This window comes from Ailuropoda melanoleuca, chromosome 4 (assembly GCF_002007445.2).
Source record: "Ailuropoda melanoleuca isolate Jingjing chromosome 4, ASM200744v2, whole genome shotgun sequence".
Taxonomy (NCBI): Eukaryota; Metazoa; Chordata; class Mammalia; order Carnivora; family Ursidae; genus Ailuropoda; species Ailuropoda melanoleuca.
In genome coordinates, this window is record NC_048221.1 from 4,687,080 (window position 1) to 4,706,375 (window position 19,296).

Genomic DNA, 19,296 nt, shown 5'->3' on the forward strand with positions numbered 1-19,296 from the left:
ATAAAATCTTTTTAAAAAAATCAAGATGCAGGTTCTAAGTACACACACTGCTGTGTGGGGTCATGGTGACAGTTTTCTAGCTGATAGAATTCATTCATTCATTCAAAAACCTGTGCCAAGCCATTCCCTCTGCATGGGGCTATAGCTGGGAACAGCAGAGACCGCAAAACGTGGCCTCATGGAGCCTTCATTCTAGTTGGATGTAGCAGGAAGACAGACAACAAGTAAAATAAATAAGTGGATTCCTCTAATATGGCCAAAGGTGATAAATACTATAGAGATCTGTTAAAAGATAAACTGAGGCAAATAAATATTTTAAGAATTTATTTGAACAGAAATCAATTCAAGGGGCACCTGGGTGGCTCAGTTAGTTAAGCTTATGCCTTTGGCTCAGGTCATGATCCTGGGGTCCTGGAATCGAGTCCCGCATCATGCTCCCTGCTCAGCGGGGCCCCTGCTTCTCTCCCTCTGCTGCTCCGCCTGCTTGTGCTTACATGCACTCTCTCACTCTCTCTCTGTCCAATAAATAAAATCTTTAAAAAAATGTTTTTTAAAAAAGTCCATTTGAATCAGGCAGTGCCAAGCCACAAGGAGTTAGTGATGCCCCACCAACCCCCTCCATGTTCCCAGCTCCACCACGTGTTCACCAGTCCGGAAGCGCCCCAACCCCATCCTCCGGCATTTTTATGGAGGCTTCATTACACTGGAGTCAGGTGGTGGGAACTGAAAGTTCCAACCCCTATTCCTTGGTTGGTTCCCCTGGCAACCTGGCCCCAGACCTTAGGTGACTGGAGGGCTTTCCAGAAGTCACCTCATTAACATGACACAAGACACCTTCATCACTCTCATCACTTAGGAAATTCCGAGGGTTTTCTGGCACTGGAGCTCTGTGCCAGAAATGAGGGCAAAGACCAAATAGATATTTATTATAAAGCACTATCTTACAGAGATACATAAAGAAAAAAACATTTTTATTAGAGAAAGGGAAAAAAAAAGAGAGAAAACACACCCTCCCAACAGATCTGGGCCAGGAGGTGCAATAATTAGGGGTGCACCCACTGAACCCCAAAAAAGGTCTCATCAGCATTTGGGGACGGCAGCAGAGGCAGGGTGAGGTTGGTGCAGAGAGTGTCCCCTTGGGCCAATGGTGTCAGGCGCTGGGAGGTGACCACACAGCCTTCGTGAAAGTTGAGACGTAGCAGGCTGATGCTGTGGGCGGCTGGGGAGCAGATGCCCACCATCAGGGTGGCCCTGGGGGCCGTGGGGGTCCACAGGGAGGACGAGCAGTTGGCCAGTGTCACTTGGATGTGCAGCCTATAGATGCCACTGCGCTGGACACGCAGCTGCCCGTTGTCCAGCTCCGGTCCGTGCAGGAAGGAGCGGCCCAGGGCCGGGCCTCCCAGCCAGCGCAGCCTGCAGTCCTGCCGCGGTCCTGGAGGCAGAGCGTCCGGGAGGGGGGAAGACGGAGGTTTAGGGAAACAGCTAGAGCCCAGATTTCCAAAATTCCTCTGTAGAAACGTAACCCCCAAGGGCGTGGTGTTGGTTGGATGGGGCCTTTGGGAGGGGATGAGATCTTGAGGGCGGAGCCCTCTGCCCCCCACCCCCCCCAACCCCGGTCGGCCACGTGAGGACTCAGAGAAAAGACGGCCATCGAGAGAGACCAGGAAGCAGGTTCTCACCAGACACACAGTCTGCTGATGCCTTGGTATTGGACCTCCAGCTTCCAGAAACGTGAGAAAGAAATGTCTGCTGTTAGAAGCTACCCCATCTACCGTATTCTGTCCCAGCAGCCGGAATAGAAAGTGCCAGAGAAGAAAAAGAGGAACAGGGTTTCCCTCCATTACAAAATGGAATGAACACAGCATCCGAACCTCTGGGGATGAGTGGGAAAGGCCCCACGGTGGGGAGGGTTAGAGGGAGGCTGGGAGGGGAATGGCCTCCCCACAGGCCACCAAATGGCTCTCACCACCTCCACCTCTTTGTCCTAAGGCCACTTTCTCAGGGACCCCACTGTCAGGGCAAAACCAACCCTGTCACTCCCCAAGCCCCTCCTCCGCTTAATTTTTCCATAAAACATATCAGAGGTGGGTCGTACCCTCCTTGGCGGGTGTTCATTTATTTACTGTCTGAGCCCATGGGTACAAGGAAAGCACAGTTCTCTTCTCTGTTGGGGCACCGAGAACAGTGCCTGCTCAGGTCTGTGAGGTGAATGAAGGAATCTGGCGAGCGTGAGGGGCAGTGTTTTTGTTCTCCCAAGGCAGAAGATAAAGTGTGAGAGACTGAAAAAGAGTAAGGTGGTAGAGAGCCAGAAACCACGGCCCCACCTCGCTTCTCTCTCCCCCTCTCTTTCTCTCTCTCCCTTTCTCTTTCTGTCTATCTCCATTTCTCATTCTCCCTCCCTCTCTCTTTCTGCCTCCCACACGTGCACGAGGGGTTGGTTACCTGTGTGGTTCAGCTGGAGCTCAGCCATGTCCCACTGGAAGAAAAGAAGAGAAAACCGGTGGACACATAAGCATGAAGATTTTAAGTTCCCCCTAAACGAAGACCTCTCTCTCTTCTCTGCTCGTCCTCCTACCCACTTCTCAACCCGCTGGACTGAATTGTGACTTTTTAAAAAACATCTTTTAAAGAGGAAGTAGGTTTGAACTCACTGCCTACACCTGCTCTCTCTCCGCTGCAAAGCCCACCCCCTGCACTGCCCCCAAAGGGGGTCCCTGTCGTGGGTGTCCAGGGTTTCCAGAAGATCGGTGTGGGTCGCCCTGCCCTTGGAAGCCCCTCCCGGCTTTGTGAAGCCCCCAGCAGCCTCTGAGTCAGCCTGCTGGGGGAACACCAAAGACGAGTCATTTTCCATGCCCACATCGGATGCCCCTTTCTCAGCTGCAACCTCCCCACCCCGGGATCCCCACCCGGGATTTACCTCCGGGGCTCAACCCATATTCCCTACCCCCCAGCCCAGACACCCAGGGCAGCCAGGCCCTATCTGCCTGCTCAGTCTTTACCTCTTGCTCTATTCTTCCCCAACCAGATCTTCCTGGACGATTTTTCTCCATCTCATTCTGATTTTCTTTTCTTTTCTTTTCTTTTCTTTTCTTTTCTTTTCTTTTCTTTTCTTTTTTTTTTTTGGCCATTTGTGTGTCAGTCTGCGCGGGACTCTGCCTCGATCCCGTTCTCTTCCCGGTTGTCCCCCTCCCCTCCGCGCCCCCACATGGCCGGACTGAGTCACCCGGGGGTCCCCGGGCTCCACGGAGCAGGTGGCGGTCTGCAACTCTCGCCTTCCTTTTCAACTTACCCCAGGTGACTCGAGCTGCCGCTGCTGCGCGAGGCGCTGGACGCACAGGAAGCAGTATATTACAGCCGTCGCAACGCCCGCCAGGATGAACAGCGGCAGAGCAACCCTCTGCACGGACGCCCAGGGCAGGCGGGGCACCGGGCAGCCGGAACCCTCCTCTGCCATCGCGGTCCTCAGCCGGCGCTGCATCGGCCCTGCCTCTGCGGGCCGCGCGCGGACGAGCCCAGGAGCCCGGAGAACAGGAAACGTCAGCCCTCGCTCGGCTCGGAGGCCTCTGCCTGCCCAAACCTGCCTGGGACCCGCCCCACCCCACTCTGGGGATGTCCGGCAAAGGGGAGGGATTTGAGTTGTTCGCCGGGCAGGGAAATCCCCTCCAGCTCCTGCCCACCCCAGCTCCTAGCGGGGTGGTGGGCCAGGGATCTCACTGCTGCATCGTGCCCCTCAATCTTCCTATTTGGCTCCTTACCCTCACCTTCCTGGTATTCATTCATTCATTGAACAAACCTTCACTGAACATCCCCTATGGACCAGACGCTGGGCTGGGCTTTAGGGGTTCAGCAAGCAGCCAGGGTTGGCAGGGAGGCTCCCCAAATATCCAAGTGCTTCTCTCTACTTTCCCCAGCCTCCCTGGCACGTTGTGGGGCCACGTGACTGACCTGCCCAATAGAAGGAGAGTAGAAGCTGAGGGAGGGTCACATTGTTGTCCTGCTCTTATAACCGCCCCCCCCCCCCGCCCCGTGGCACCCTTCCTCAGACGCCCCTGTTCCTGATGGCTGCAGTGGGTTGAATAGTGTCCCCCCCCCCCAATTCATGTCTGCCTAGAACCTCAGTTGGTATGTGACCTCACTAGGGAACAGGGTCTTCGTGGTTGTAATTAGATGAGGTCATACTGGATTACAGTGGGTCCTAGATCCAATGAATGGCATTTTGTAAGCAAAGGCGAGGACGCACAGAGACACGGAGGGAAGATGGCCATGTGAAGAGGGAGGCGTACATCAGAGGGATTCATCTACAAGCCCACAAGGAATGCCAAGGATTGCTCAGAACACCAGAAACCGGGAAGAGGCAAGGAAGGATTCTTTTTTTTTTTTTTAAGATTTTAAAATTTATTTTATAAGAGAGAGAGCGGGCGCACAAGCAGGGGGAGCTCCAGAGGGATAGGGAGAAGCAGGCTCTCCGCTGAGCCGGGATCCCGATGCGATGCTGGGCTCCATCCCAGATCCCAGGACTCCGTGATCGTGACCTGAGCCAAAAGCACACGCTTCATCGACTGAGCCCCCCAGGCTCCTCTGGAAGGATTTTTTCCTAAAGACTTCGGAGCCAGCGAGGCCCTCTGGACACCTTGATTTCAGACATCTGGCCTCTAGAACTGTGGCAGAATACATTTCTGTCGTTTTAAGCGTCCCCATTTGCGGTACTGAGTTGGGGCAGCGGCAGGAATCCAACCACAAGGGCAGGACATCACCTGGGCCGGCAGGATCGCGCCGACAGCCGCCAGCGTCCGTGGGAGACTGGTCTAAGCCCGCACTGGCGCTGCCTGAAAGCCGCTATGGCCGCGAAGTGCCAAGTGCACGTGGCTGTGTTCTAGGAAGCTCTACCCGTAGGCACTGGAATTTGAAAATTTCCTTCCAAAGCGAGGAGTCGCAGAGGCCCGGTCTGGAGGATGGATACAGCGGGATAGATTTCAGACCTGGGCCAACCACAGTGGCTGATGGGGAGGCGGGAGAGGGGGAAGGGGAAAGAAAGAAGGGCGTCAAACAGAATCCTTGGGACGTGGGTGATTGGTATACGCACCCTGGGACCACCAACGACTAAAGGGATTTCCTTCCCTAGAGCCCGAGGATTATGTCTGGGGGTTCAGCTGGCAGCACCCCCAAGGGCTCCCCCACCTCAGGCTCTCCTGAACACGGAGGCATGATCCTAGGGATTTTTCCCAACCTTCTTTCTTACTGTGTGACCGCTCCGCCGGGTTCTAAAGTCTAGCCCAGCCACTAACCCCATCTCCAGAACCTCCTGTCCCCACCGTGTCACTTTCCCCGCAACAGAATTTTTTTTTTAAGATTTTATTTATTTATTTGACACAGAGAGAGAGCGAACGTGAGAGAGCACAAGCAGAGGGAGCTGCAGGCAGAGGGAGAAGCAGGCTCCCGGCAGAGCAGAGAGCCCCTGCGGGGTTCGATGCCAGGACGCTGGGATCTGACCTGAGCCGATGGCAGATGCTTAACCAGCTGAGCCACCCAAGCGCCCCTCCCACAACGGACTTTTGATGGTTTCCTGCAATCTGACGGGTGTCCCTTCCAGACCTCCATCTAGCCACGGTAAAACTAATTGCTACAGAGAGGGTGGTCAGGTTCGGGGAATCTGCAGTCCCCCAACGTACCTCGATTCCAGTCTCCGGAAGGTCACATTTTCACTTTGAGGTTTTGAAGAACTCGTGCCCTCATCAGCTTTTAAGGTCAATATTCGCATCCATAATGTGGGCTGTGATGAGGTTCAAAGGAAAGGTGTGTGTAAGGCCGTAGCATGGTGAAATCGCACAGAAAGTGCTCAGTAAAGGCCCGCCCTGGATTTTGTTATTTTCACCTGCAACATACTCATTAGAAGAACAAAAAAGGGCACAAATGGACAATTCACGAAGAAGTGAATTCAAGTGGCTTATAAACACAGAAAAAGGGCGTCAACTTCTCTGGTCAATAAATTGCAAATTACATCCATCAGTGGTTGACAGAAACTTTCAGAGATGGCCAAACCCATAGTAAATTCCAGCTGGATCAAAGATTTAAGCGTGAAAAGGAAAAAAAGAAACCAGGAAAACACCGAAAGTGTGGTGATTTCATAAAGATTCTTTCTGGTGCAGTGATGTGTTAAGCATGTTAAAAAAAAAACCTAAGAAGGCATAAAAGAGAGTGCTGGAATGTTTCACGTATAAACGAGTAATCGCTTCTTTAAAAATAGCAATTTAAAGGCATACACCCCTCCCACACACATGCAAGATGAAAAGCAAGAGTGAAAAAAGAAAGATTGATCAGACATTGATGATGATTGCATTTATGGTATGAAATATCTTATAAGTGAAGTCTTTAAGAAATGACTAATACTCTCTAGAAACTCGAAACAGAAAAAGCAGTCAGCTTATAAAAAAAAACACATACACACACAAAATAGCATCGTGTGATATGCTCTCTTTTCATAATAAAAGAATTTGGAAGTTAAAAACCCGTGGAATACACATTTTCAGCTTCACCTACGAATTGATAAAAGATCAAAGCGCTGGGTGATTTGCTGCGTGGCCGGCCTGTGGCTGCGAGGCGTCCTCACACCCGGAGGAGGGGATGCGAAATGGATCTCACCTTTGGCAAGGGTGGGGTACGGCAAAATCAGTCAAGAGACCGGAATGCACCTTCCCTTTCCCCCAGCAGTCGGAGTCCAAGGATTTTATTTTATAAGCACGCTCTCACACATCACCAACGAAGATGTTCACACATCCATTCGATGTGATGTGGTTCGTAGTAACAAAAAGGAAAACGAAATCAACCCAAACACCCATTCGTTGTGGAGGGCTTATGCCTGTGCTAAGTGGGGGGGGGGTGTCATTTTTCAAAACTTCGCAGGGCCCCGTGAAGCGGATCATGCTGTGACTTTCATCTTCCACGGCAGAAGGGCCGAAGAGGGACGTAGCCAGCTGGATCCGGCTAGCGGAGAGGTTGGCGGAGGGGCCGTGCCTGAGTTTGAGCATACATTTGCATCACATGCCTGGGTTTTCCCCCCTGCTGCTCTGAAATTACTGGACTGGGACATTAGGGGGGCTCCATCAATCGATTGCCCCCCTGTTCCGCCGGGCGGTGTGGGATGTTTGAGGAAGTTCTGAAACCAGAGCTTCCCCTACCTTCAAGCAAGAGTCTGGCTCCCTCCCCTTGCCTGCTAAACTTTCCACCTCCCTTACTATTCCCCTTCCGCCGCCGGGGAGGGAAGGGAGAGGAGGGGTGGGTGGCCGTCTGAATGCAGGGCAGTAAGATAACTTTCCTCCTGAGGTTCGTCTTTTCCAGAATTGCAGATGCTTGCAATCATTCTGTAGGTAGACCTTTCAGATGGGCTCCTTTCGCTCAGTAATATGCAATTACGTTTCCTCCTCCGCGTCTTTTCAGGGTGGAGAGCTCATTTCTCTTTAGCGCTGAATAATATCTCGTTGTCTGGATGTCCCCCAGTTTCCCCCAGTTTATCGGTCCATTCACTTACTGAACACTTGCTTCCAAGTTTGGGAATTGTGAATAAAACTGTGTGCAGGTTTTTGGGCGGGTGGAAGTGTTCCACTCCTTTGGGCAAATACCAACGAGTGCGATTGCAGACTCGAACGGTAAGAGTATGCTTAGCTTTGCGGGAAACTGCCAAACCGTCCTCCAATATGATCCCAGGCTTCTTTACAAGGTGGCTAGATCCTAAGAAGGAAAAACTGGAAGTTGCTGGCTGCAGGACCTCAGCCTGGCGGTGGCACGGGTGTCACGCCACCGTACTCTTTTGGAGAAACAAGTGCGAAGATCAACCCAGATTCAAGGAAATGGGAAGTAGACTGACTCCATGACCTGCTGGGAGAAGTGACACACATCTACAGAGATGGGGGGAATGGTTGGGGATCATTTCTGCAGGCAGCCTACCAGAAAACCAAAGCTCAAACCCGAGAAACAGGAACTAATGTGGTTTTTAAACATTTCTAATTTTTTCCCAGCTTTATTGAGGTATGATTGACAAATAAAAAAGTGTATGCATTTGAGGTTGTACGATGTGATTTTTTATTTATTTATTCATTTATCTATTTATTTATTTATTTTTTTAAGATTTTATTTATTTATTAGACAGAGATAGAGACAGCCAGCGAGAGAGGGAACACAAGCAGGGGGAGNAGATGGGGGGAATGGTTGGGGATCATTTCTGCAGGCAGCCTACCAGAAAACCAAAGCTCAAACCCGAGAAACAGGAACTAATGTGGTTTTTAAACATTTCTAATTTTTTCCCAGCTTTATTGAGGTATGATTGACAAATAAAAAGTGTATGCATTTGAGGTTGTACGATGTGATTTTTTATTTATTTATTCATTTATCTATTTATTTATTTATTTTTTTAAGATTTTATTTATTTATTAGACAGAGATAGAGACAGCCAGCGAGAGAGGGAACACAAGCAGGGGGAGTGGGAGAGGAAGAAGCAGGCTCATAGCAGAGGAGCCTGATGTGGGGCTCAATCCCACAATGCCGGGATCACGCCCTGAGCCGAAGACAGACGCTTAACCACTGTGCCACCCAGGCGCCCCTGATTTTTTTTTTAACACGATGACTTAATGTATGTTTGCACTGTGAAATGATCACCCCGCTGAGCAGGGAGCCTGACATGGGGTTCAATCCCAGGACCCTGAGATCCAGACCTGAGCTGAAGGCAGATGCTTAACCGCTTAACCCACTGAGCTACCCACGTGTCCCCCTTAGCAAATTTTAAGTATACAACACAGTGCTACTCATTCTTTTCTTCGTTCTGCACACTAAATTCCCCAGAACGTACTTCCTTCATTTAAGTTTGTACCCCGGTTGACCAACCTTGCCCCCTCTCCCCCTGCAGTACCCAGCAGCCACTGGTCCACTTTTTGGTTATATGAGTGGGGGCTTTTAAAATTCCACATATAAGCGAGACCATACAGTGATTGTCTTTCTGCATCTGGCTTATTTCACTTAGCATAATGTCCTCCGGGTTCATCCACCTTGCCAAGAGAAACGAATGTGGTTTTAACTGGCAACTTGATCCAGTCTCACGTTCAGTGTTCTGAGTCTGTGAAAAGTGAGACTGCCTACCCCCAGGTTCCTTGAAAAATCTGGACAGGTGACTACACCACCTGGTGATCAAGATGTAATGAGCAGCAGACCTGTGGCGGTGGGGGGGGTGTCACCCTCTTGTGTTGAAGATCGTTTTCAGTGGCAAGGAAGTGGAAAGTTGACCAACAGTGATTACTTTTGTTGAGAAAAGTACTTTCCTCTGAGAATAAGACATTTGGAAATGAATGTTTGCTGACGTGGCTTAGCCGCTCAGTGAGACCATCAGTACGGCGGGACCTAGGCTCTGTCTTTTCATTTTTGCCACCCATCAGTGTGAAGGTTTATTTTTAATGGAGGTATAATTTATATCCAATAAAATTCAACCATTTTAAGCATACAGTATAACAAGTTTTATCAAATGCATAAGGTTATATAATAATACCACAGTCGAGAGCTAGAACATTCCTGTTGCCCTAGAAAGTTACCCCATGACCCTTTTATAGTCGCTCTTCCCAATCCATTCCTAGGCAACCACCAACCTGCTTCCTGCCACTCCGGTTTTGCTTTCTCCACAATTTCTTATAAATGGAATCGCGGAGTATGTAATCTCTTTGTGCTCGACCTATTCCTCTTAGCATAATGTTTTCGATTCATTCACAACGTTACGTACCAATATTCTGTGCCCATTTGTCGCGAGCAGTATTCCATTTGTGCAATCTTCAGCCGATGGGCATTTGTGTCGTTTCCAGTTTGGGGCTGTGATGGAGGACATCGTGTGTTGGGTCTGCAGGTGGGCGTGTTATCATTTCTCTTGAGTAAATTCATAGGAGTGGACTGCTGGTCGTGTGCTAGGAGTACGTTCAACTTGGTGAGGAATTCCCGACCGTTTCCCCAAGGGGCCATCCCGTGTAGAGTTCGGTCGGTGGCTCTCTCTCTGCAGCAATACTCGGTCTGGTTAGTCATGTTAATTTTAGCCATTCTAGCGATAATTGGCTGTCATTTAAATTTGCACTTCCCTGGGCCTGCTTTGCAGCACATATACTAAAACTGGGATGATACAGAGAAGATTAGCATGTCCCCTGCACAGGGATGACACACAAATTTGCAAAGCATTCCATACTTATAAATAAATAAATAGATAGAAAAATACATGTGCACATCCCTGATGACTAGTGATAATGAGCATCTTTTCTTTTCTTCTTCTTTCTTCTAACATTCACAATAGTTTTCTACATATCAAACATTTTAATGTCCATAATGAAAAAAGGCAAATACCAATCTAAAAATAAAAACAAAAGTCGTGGAAAGTCTATTTCATACAAATGGCAAAGAATATATTAAAAATGAAGATAGATAGCATAGAAGAAAAGTACCGTTAGGAGTATCAAATTGGCAAATGCAGAGAATAATGGCAATATCCATCTTAAGGATTGGGTTTCTGGAAAATTCTTAGTACAACTTTTCCATTTGACAATTTAGAAATGAATGCCAAAAGTCTTAATAATATTTTATGAAGCAGTTGTATATTTAGAAATGTATACTAAGGAAATGGTTAAAAGTATTATCAAAATATTTAAATATAAAAGTACTCCCCAAAGGTGTTTTTTTTTTAAATTATATAATTTTCAGTTACTTGAAAGTACAAAAAATTGTTGATCAGTTAAATAAACTATTTCCTTGCCATGGAATACCATGCAAGAATTACAAATGATATTGTAAAAATTTATTTTGCTGTACAAATTCTTGATTACAATGTGGTTTTAAAAAGAATAAATATATTATGATTTTATTTTATGTTAATCTACATAGTATTCTATACATTTAAAGTGATTATTTCTTGGTGGTAGGATCATAATTATTGTTTTCTTCTTTCTATGTAGCTGTATTTGATTTGGGTTTTTCTAAAAAATAAATCATTCATTTTTTCCTCATTGATTTTACATGTCCTAACATATACCAAATTCTTACCCTTATATTTCTTATCTATTTCTGAGCAAATTATATCAGGTAAAGAAAGTCTTCTTTCATTATTTTTTATTTTAAAAATATTTCTGAATGGTTTCTGGTTCTTACTCTTCCAGATAACTTACGGTTACTTCACAAAGGTTTTTAAAAATTTTTTATTTATTTTTATTTAAGTTCAATTAACATATAATGTCTTACTGGTTTCAGAGGTAGAGGTCAGTGATTCACAGGCTTCCGTAATACCCGTCCTTGAGCATCTCTTCATACGTTCATTTGCCATCTCTGTATCTTCTCAAGGATACAGCTACCCAAATTTTTGACAATTTCCTTCCTTCCTTCCTTCCTTCCTTCCTTCCTTCCTTCCTTCCTTCCTTCCCTCCTTTCTTTTTCTCTTTCTTTGCTGAGGTTTTGTCTTCTAATTTTTGAGATGTAAGAATTCTTGACATATTCTGGGTACAAATTCCTTTTTAGATGTGTGGCATAAAACATGTAAATATTTATTCCCGTTCTGTGATTTAAAAATTTTTTTTCTTAATTGTATAATTAGAAGAGCAAATGCCTGTATGTATGTATGTATGTATTTAAGGTTTTATTTATTTATTTAGCAGAGAGAGAGAGAGAGAGAGAGAGAGAGAGAGAACAAAAGCAGGCGGAGCAGGGAGGGAGAGGGAGAAGCAGGTTCCAGGCTGAGCAGAGAGCCTGATGGACCCCGGGATCATGACCTGAGCGGAAGGCAGACGCTTGAACGACTGAGCCACCCAGGGGTCCCGAGCAAATGTTTTTAATTACATACTAATTATTTAGAAAAGGAGAGAGCAGGGGCGCCTGGGTGGCACAGCGGTTAAGCGTCTGCCTTCGGCTCAGGGCGTGATCCCAGTGTTGTGGGATCGAGCCCCACATCAGGCTCCTCTGCTATGAGCCTGCTTCTTCCTCTCCCACTCCCCCTGCTTGTGTTCCCTCTCTCGCTGGCTGTCTCTATCTCTGTCGAATAAATAAATAAAATCTTTAAAAAAAAAAAAGGAGAGAGCAGGCACCTGAATGGGAGTGGACGGCGGGGAAGAGGGCGAGGGAGAGAGAGAATCGTATGTAGGCTCTAGGCCCAGTGTGGCACCCCACCCGGGGCTCCATCTCAGGACCCTGAAATCGTAACCTGAGCCAAAACCAAGAGTCGGTCGCTTAGCCGACTGAGCCACCCAGGTGCCCCCAATGTTTTTAATGTTTCTATGGTCCACTGGATTCCTCTTTCTTGGTTCATGCTCTTAGTGTTACTTAGTGTTCTCTACTTAATCCCTCATTTGTTGACCTCTTCTCAGGGCCAAGGAATAGAGAGCAAGGAGTTCCTCTGAGTCAGGGCATGCCTGATGGATCTTGTCTTAGAGAACATTCAATCAATAACCATTTAGTAAGCATTTACTCTGTGCCAGGCACTGTTACAGGCCCTGGGGATACAATGGTAAAGAAAACCAAGTTTCTGCTCTGTGGAATTTATGTTCCAGTGGGTGATAGACAAGGCATCAGGTGCTCTGGGGGCCCCCACAGGTCCTCTTTGCTAGGCCATGACGCCCAGCCTCCAGCTGCTGTGGGTGTTGCTGCTCGTGACTCATTCTCGTACTGTTTCTCAGAACAGAGTGACCTTGGCTGCAGATGTTACTTTGCTTGAGGATGCTACGAAAGTTGTTATCACCCCACCCTGGGGGGTAGCCCTTGGCCAATGACTGAATGATTTAGGGATATGACAGCCCACACTTCTTGTGTCTCTGGGCAGGAAAGTCTTTGTGATGCTGTCATGCTCCAGAGCTCCCTGTGAGGTCAGGCGGGGGCAGAATCTCTGCTCTTGCAATCACATCGACAGGGCTCGCTTCTCCTCGTGCCCTATTCTGCTTCCTTCACTTTTCTACAGGTTTCTTTTGAGAGACCTCCTTCAGTAAACCATACACATAAATGGTTTGAACCCAACCTAAAACACTGGGTGTCAAAAGTAGTCCTGGGAAAGGGACTCTGAAAGAGATTTTGGAACAGCGTGGCTCAGTGGTCAGATGTCAGGGAGAACCCCATCCTTGGTGATGCTGGGGATTGTTGAGCACCCTCTCCACAAGCCTAGGGCAGTGTGTTAATGCTTCCACTAGTGATGAACTGCGACGGGATGCAGGAGGAAGGAGATCCACTAGTTCGTGCCACATCTCTGTTGTTTGAGAGTTTGGGGGGAAAACAACTAAAAAGACTGTAGAATTGGGTGGTTACTGCTGAGCAACACTGATGTTTTGAAGAGAGAAGAACCAGCTCATGTATTAATGACCAGTTCAGGGTGAAGGTGCAAGGGTCCGGGCACTCCCTTGGCGGGATCTGCAAAGGTCCTCACCTGCAGGGAAGGTCAAGCGGAGCTGAGTACCGGACTCACAACATGATGGTGAGGGTTGCAGAATTTCAGCGAAGCTTGTTTTTGCTCTTGAAGCAAGTTTCCAATATCAAAGTCTGGGGTCCTGAGGGGGAATGAGCAGTAACGCAAGTCCCTGGGCAGGTGCAGTTGAAAACTTTGTGCCTCCACATTCCCCTGAGCCTCTGCACCCACAAGAGTGGTCCCATCCCTGCTGTTGGAAGATTATGCACAGGCCTTAAATGAGGCTGGTGTTTTGCAGGAAACCCTCTGTAATAAGCCCTCTACAGGAACCTACCCCACCTTCTCTCCTGACCACCGAGTCAATACTAGGGTCAGATCTTCTCATAGCTTGAATGTGGTAGTGTGGTCCTGCTAAGGATGGAGAAGGAATTTTTTTTTGCCATTAAAAAGCTTTTATTGCAGCATTACTCACAATAGCCAAGACGTGGAGACAACCTAAGTGTTCACTGCAGAAGAATGGATAAAGAATGGATAAACACCTTCTTTATATATAATCTATATAATCTATATGATGGAGTTATATATATTATATTTATATATGATATAGATAAAGAAGGTTATATATATATATATATTGGAATTATAACTTAGCCATCAAGAAGTAGTCATCCTGGGACACCTGGGTGGCTCAGTCAGTCAAGGGGCTGCCTTGGGCTCAGGTCATGATCCCGGGGTCCAGGTATCGAGTCCCGCATCGGGGTCCTTGCTCAGCAGCGAGCCTGCTTCTCTGTCTGCCTTCCACCCTCCCTGCTTGTGCTCTCTCTGTCAAATAAATAAATACAATCTTTAAAAAAAAAAAAAAAGAAGAAGTCATCCTGCCATTTGTGACCACACAGATGCTCCATGAGGTCATTATGCTAACTGAAATAAGTCCTACAGAGAAAGAGAATGCTGCATGAGTCCACTTACATGAGGTATCTAAAATAGTCAAACTCACAAAAACAGAGAGTAGAATGAGGGTTGCCAGGGGCTGGTGGACGCAATGGGAAGACATTTGTTAAAGGACACAAACTTCCAGTTATGAGATGAGTAAGTTCTGGGGATCTAAAGGACAACATGATGACTGTAGTTAACAACACTGTATTACCTGCTTACATATTGTCATCACCACCACACACGTATAATTAGCCATTCTGATGGGTAGGTAGTGTTATCTTCCTGTGGTTTTAAATTGCATTTTCCCGATGCTCAGAGACGCTGGATGCCTTTTCAAATGTTTGTAGGTCAGTTGGATATCCTTTTCAGTGAAATGTCTGTTCTAGTCTTTTGCTCTTTTTCTAGTGGATTGTGTCCCTAAGGACTGGGAACAGTGGTGTGGTCAGACACGGCATAGAAGCCCTGCGCCCCTTCCCCACACCTTGTGCTATACGTCTCTTCTGTCTGACTGTTCCTGAGTTATATTCTTTTCTAATAAACCAGTAATGTAGTAAGTAAAGTATTTCTCTTGAGTTCTGTGAGCCATTCTAGCAAATTAATGGAACCCAAGGAGAGGGTGTCACTGGAACCTCAAATCTATAACCAGTGGGTAAGCTTGGCGTCTGAAGTTGGGGGGAGTCTTTAACTGCCATCTCCAGTGAGATAATGTCAAAATTTAGTTGAACTGCAGGACACCCAGCTGGTATCTGAGAATTGCTTCAGAATTGCAGTGAATGTGGTAGCAGGGCGAGTAAAGGAGAAACACAGGAGGAAAACTGAGGTTTCCCAAAATACAGACATACACACATGTGAAGAAAGCCAGAGATTGGAGGGAGGAGTCTAGGAGTCAAAAAACACGAAGGATTGCCACCAAAAGCTGGAAGAAACTAGGAAAGCTCCTTCCCTACAGTTTTCACAGGGAGCATGGCCCTGCTAACTCTTAGGTATTGGACTCCGGGGTTTCTACAACTGTGAGACAATAAATATTCATTGTTTTAAGTCACTGAGTTTGTGGTGCTTTGTTATGGTGGCCCTAGGAGACAATATAGTGAAGAATGGTGGAAAAGACACATTAATGGCACAGTTGGTAGTAGCTATAAACCTGTGAATTTCCATAGCCACGGGGGGGGGGTGGTTCAGTGACATAATTAGTTTCTCCATAATCAGCAGAATTTCATGTTACCTGTCTCAAACCTAAAGGTTTCAGCTAATGAAAGGATCGTTAATATTTTACTCCCCTGATATCACTTCATGACCTGTTTTTGGATCTTCAGTGTCATACATGCCCTTGTTTTTCTGAATGAATATTGAACCTCTCCCTCTTTCCCCAAAATGCATGTTTCAATCTTTTTCAGATGTAATAGGCTTTGAATTTGACTTGCCAATATAAGGCTCATCTCTTCCTATGGATTGCAAAGCAAATCCGAGAAAGAATGTTGAGGGGGAATAGTGAGTCCTTGGGAATAAACAGCCACTAGTTTTGGTTAAAAAAACTGAGGTGTGGCGTTCCCAGGTTCCTGGTGGGAGGACAGCCTCCTCCTTTCTTCCTGAGGTGCACTGCGGCTCTTACGGACGGCACATTATTGTTTCAAAGTTTTGAGTCTGCAGTCCTTTGTTTTTTCTTGCCTAATTGCTCTGGCTGGAACTTCCAGTACTATGTTTAATAGAACAGGCAAAAATAGACATCCTTGTCTTATTCTTGGTCTTTCATTATCAAGTATGATATTAGCTGTGGGTTTCTCATAGATAGCCTTTATTACATTAAGGAAGTTCCTTCGTAGTCCTTGTTTATTATTTGTCATGAAATGGGGCTGGCTTTTGTCAAAATCTTTTTCTGCATCACTTGGAATGATAATGTGTTTTCCTCCCTCATTTTATCAATTTGGTATATTACACGGATTGATTTTTGCATGTTGAACCATTCCTGCATTCTGGAAATAAATCCCACTTGGTCATGGGTATATAATCCTTTTAATATGCTGCCAGCTTTGGTTTGCTAATATTTTATTGTGAATTTTACATCTATATTCATAAGGGATATTGTACTGTAGTTCTCTTTTCTTGTGATGTCATTGTTTGGTTTTGGTAGCAAGGTAATGCTGTTCTCAGAATGAGTTAGGAAGTATTTTCTCCTTTTCAATTTTTTTTTTTTGGAAGAATTTGAGAGAGATTGGTGTTTATACTCTTCATTAAATGTTTGGTAGAATTCACCATTGAAATCATCTAGTTATGGGATTTTCTTTGTTGGGAGGTTTCTGGTTAGTGGTTTGACCTCCTTGTTACAGGTCTACTCTGATGTTCTTTTTCATCTTGAGTCATTTTGGTGGGTTATGTATTTCTAAAAGTCTACACATTTAATTTGGATTATCTAATTTGGTAGTGTAGAGTTTTTTATAGTGTTCTCTTACAATACTTTTTATTTTTGTAGAATCAGTAGTAATGCCCCCACATTCATTTCTGATTTTGGTAATTTGAGTCTTTCCTCTTTCTCCATCTCTTTCTCTCTCTTTCCCATAAATCTAGGTAAATGTTTGCCAATTTTGCTGAACTTTTCAAATAATAGCTTTTTGGTTTTATTGATTCTCTCTGTTGTTTTTCCATTCTCTATTTTATTTATGTCTGCTCTAACCTTTATTTTGCCCTTTATTCTGATAGGTCTCATTGTAACTTGACATTCCTTTTCTAGTTTCTTTTTTTTATTTTTTTAAAGATTTTATTTATTTATTCATTCGACAGAGATAGAGACAGCCAGCGAGAGAGGGAACACAAGCAGGGGGAAGTGGGAGAGGAAGAAGCAGGCTCCTAGCAGAGGAGCCTGACGTGGGGCTCGATCCCATAACGCCAGGATCACGCCCTGAGCCAAAGGCAGACGCTTAACAACTGAGCCACCCAGGCGCCCCATCTTTTTCTAGTTTCTTAAGTTATGCTGTGAAGTTATTCATTTGAGATCTTTTTAAAAATATATGCATTTACATATGTAAATTTCCCTTTTAGTACTGTTTTTGCTGTATCCTATTCATTTTGATATGTTGTGTTTTCATCTTCATTCATTTTAAGATATTTTCTAACTTCTCTTATGATTTCTCCTTTGACACATTAGTTGTTTAAAATTGTGCTGTTTAATTTCTACATATTTGTGAAATTTCCAGTTTTCCTTCTGTTATTCATTTCTGGTTTTAGTCCATTGTGATTGGAACAAATACTGTATATGGATTTAATCTTCAAAAATTTATTAAGACTTGTTTTGTGACACAACATATGGTCTATCCTGAAAAACGTTGTGTGTGCACTTGAGAAGGATATGTATTCTGCTAGTGTTAGGCCCAGTGCTCTGTGTTTGTGTGAGGTCTAATTGGTTTATGTGTTGTTCAAGTCTTCTGTTTCCTTATTGATCTTCTGATTGTTATAGTCATTATTGAGAGTGATGTGTTAAAGTCTACAACTGTTATTGTTGAACTGTCTAGTCTTGCTTCAGTGCTTTCAATATTTGCTTCCTATATTTTGGGACTCTTTTGTTAGGCGCGTATATGTTTATTATTGTTACATCTTTTTGCTGTTTTGAAACTTTATCGATATATAATGTCCTTTTTTTGTCTTGTAATCTTTTTGATTTAAGGTCTATTTTGTTTGACAATAATATAACCTTCCAACTCTCCTTTGCAACAATTTGGATTTTCCCATCCTTTGACTTTCAACCTTTGTGTGTCTTTGCATCTAAAGTGAGTCTTTTGTGGACAGATGGAACATCGTTTGTTGTTGTTGTTGTTGTTGTTATTGTTTTTGTTTTTTTGCCAATGTGCCAATCTCTGCCTTTTTTTTTTATTATGTTAAGCCTTTTAATAGGAAAGTTTAATCCATTCACATTTAAAGCATTTACTGATAAGGAAGGATTTCCTTCTGTAATTTGGCGATTTGTTACATGTTTTGTTCCTCATTTCCTTCATTACAGCCTTTTTTTGATTTTTAGTTGATTTTTGGTAGTGTGCTGATTTGATTTCCCTTATTTTTCTTTTTTCTCTCTCTCTTTCTTTCTTAAAGATTTATTTATTTATCTATTTATTTATTTAATTGAGAGAGCTAGAGAGAGCACAAGCTCAGGAGAACAGGGGGAGAATCAGAGGGAGAGGGAGGGGAACAAGCAGTCTCTTCTCTGTTGAGCATGGAGCCTGATGTGGGCTCAATCCCAGGAGCCTGAGATCATGACCTGAGCTGAAATCAAGAGTCCAGCGCTTAACTGACTGAGCCACTCAGGCGCTCGCTCCATTTTTCTTTCTTCCTCTTTCTTTCTTTCCTTTCCTTCCCTTTCCTTTCCTTTCCTTTCCTTTCCTTTCCTTTCCTTTCCTTTCCTTTCCTTTCCTTTCTTCTTTCCTTTCCTTTCCTTTCCTTTCCTTTCCTTTCCTTTCCTTTCCTTCTTTCCTTCCTTTAAAAAAAAATTATTCTCTTAGTGGTTATCTTGGGGATAACAATTAACGTTTTACCTTTCCTTTCCTTTCTTCTTTCCTTTCCTTTCCTTTCCTTTCCTTTCCTTTCCTTTCCTTTCCTTTCCTTTCCTTCCTTTAAAAAAAAATTATTCTCTTAGTGGTTATCTTGGGGATAACAATTAACGTTTTACCCTCATAGCAACCTAGTTTTAATAAAACCAACTTATTTTCAATAGTATACAAACATTTTGCTCCTGTACATCTCTGTCCCTCCACCTTTATATTGTTATCATCGCACATTGCGTTTTTATTCATTGCGTTCCCTTTAACATATGATTATTGTTTTGTGCATTTGCCTTTTAAATGAAAGGTTGGTTTAACATGAAAAAATCAATTATTATAATTCGTTGGGCATACTATTATAATTCATGAGCGTAATAAAGGAAAAGATAACATCATCTCAAAAGATACAGACGAAGCATTAATAGACTCAGCATCTTTTAATGATAA

The 19,296-nt window shown here is 44.9% G+C and overlaps 1 protein-coding gene and 1 non-coding gene across 3 annotated transcripts; one reads left to right on the forward strand and one right to left on the reverse strand.

Annotated features, from left to right (window-relative positions):
- Positions 1 to 954: 954 nt before the first annotated feature.
- Positions 955 to 9,899, reverse strand: CD70 (CD70 molecule). 2 transcript variants are annotated; one of them, XM_034657635.1, is made up of 6 exons: positions 9,758 to 9,899; positions 5,670 to 5,770; positions 3,794 to 3,945; positions 3,290 to 3,489; positions 2,443 to 2,476; positions 955 to 1,432 (listed from the first exon to the last, which is right to left on the reverse strand). In XM_034657635.1, the coding sequence occupies exons 3-6, from the start codon at positions 3,804 to 3,806 to the stop codon at positions 1,044 to 1,046; spliced, it is 636 nt and encodes a 211-aa protein (XP_034513526.1). In that variant the 5' UTR covers positions 3,807 to 3,945; positions 5,670 to 5,770; positions 9,758 to 9,899; the 3' UTR covers positions 955 to 1,043. The 2 variants fall into 2 exon arrangements, with proteins under 2 accessions (XP_034513526.1, XP_019664074.2); XM_019808515.2 differs by having other exon boundaries at positions 3,756 to 3,945.
- A 210-nt stretch (positions 9,900 to 10,109) lies between these two features.
- On the forward strand, positions 10,110 to 10,211 carry LOC117802178. Its single transcript, XR_004625218.1, has one exon. It is a non-coding gene; the product is annotated as a U6 spliceosomal RNA (small nuclear RNA).
- The last annotated feature ends 9,085 nt before the right edge of the window (positions 10,212 to 19,296 follow it).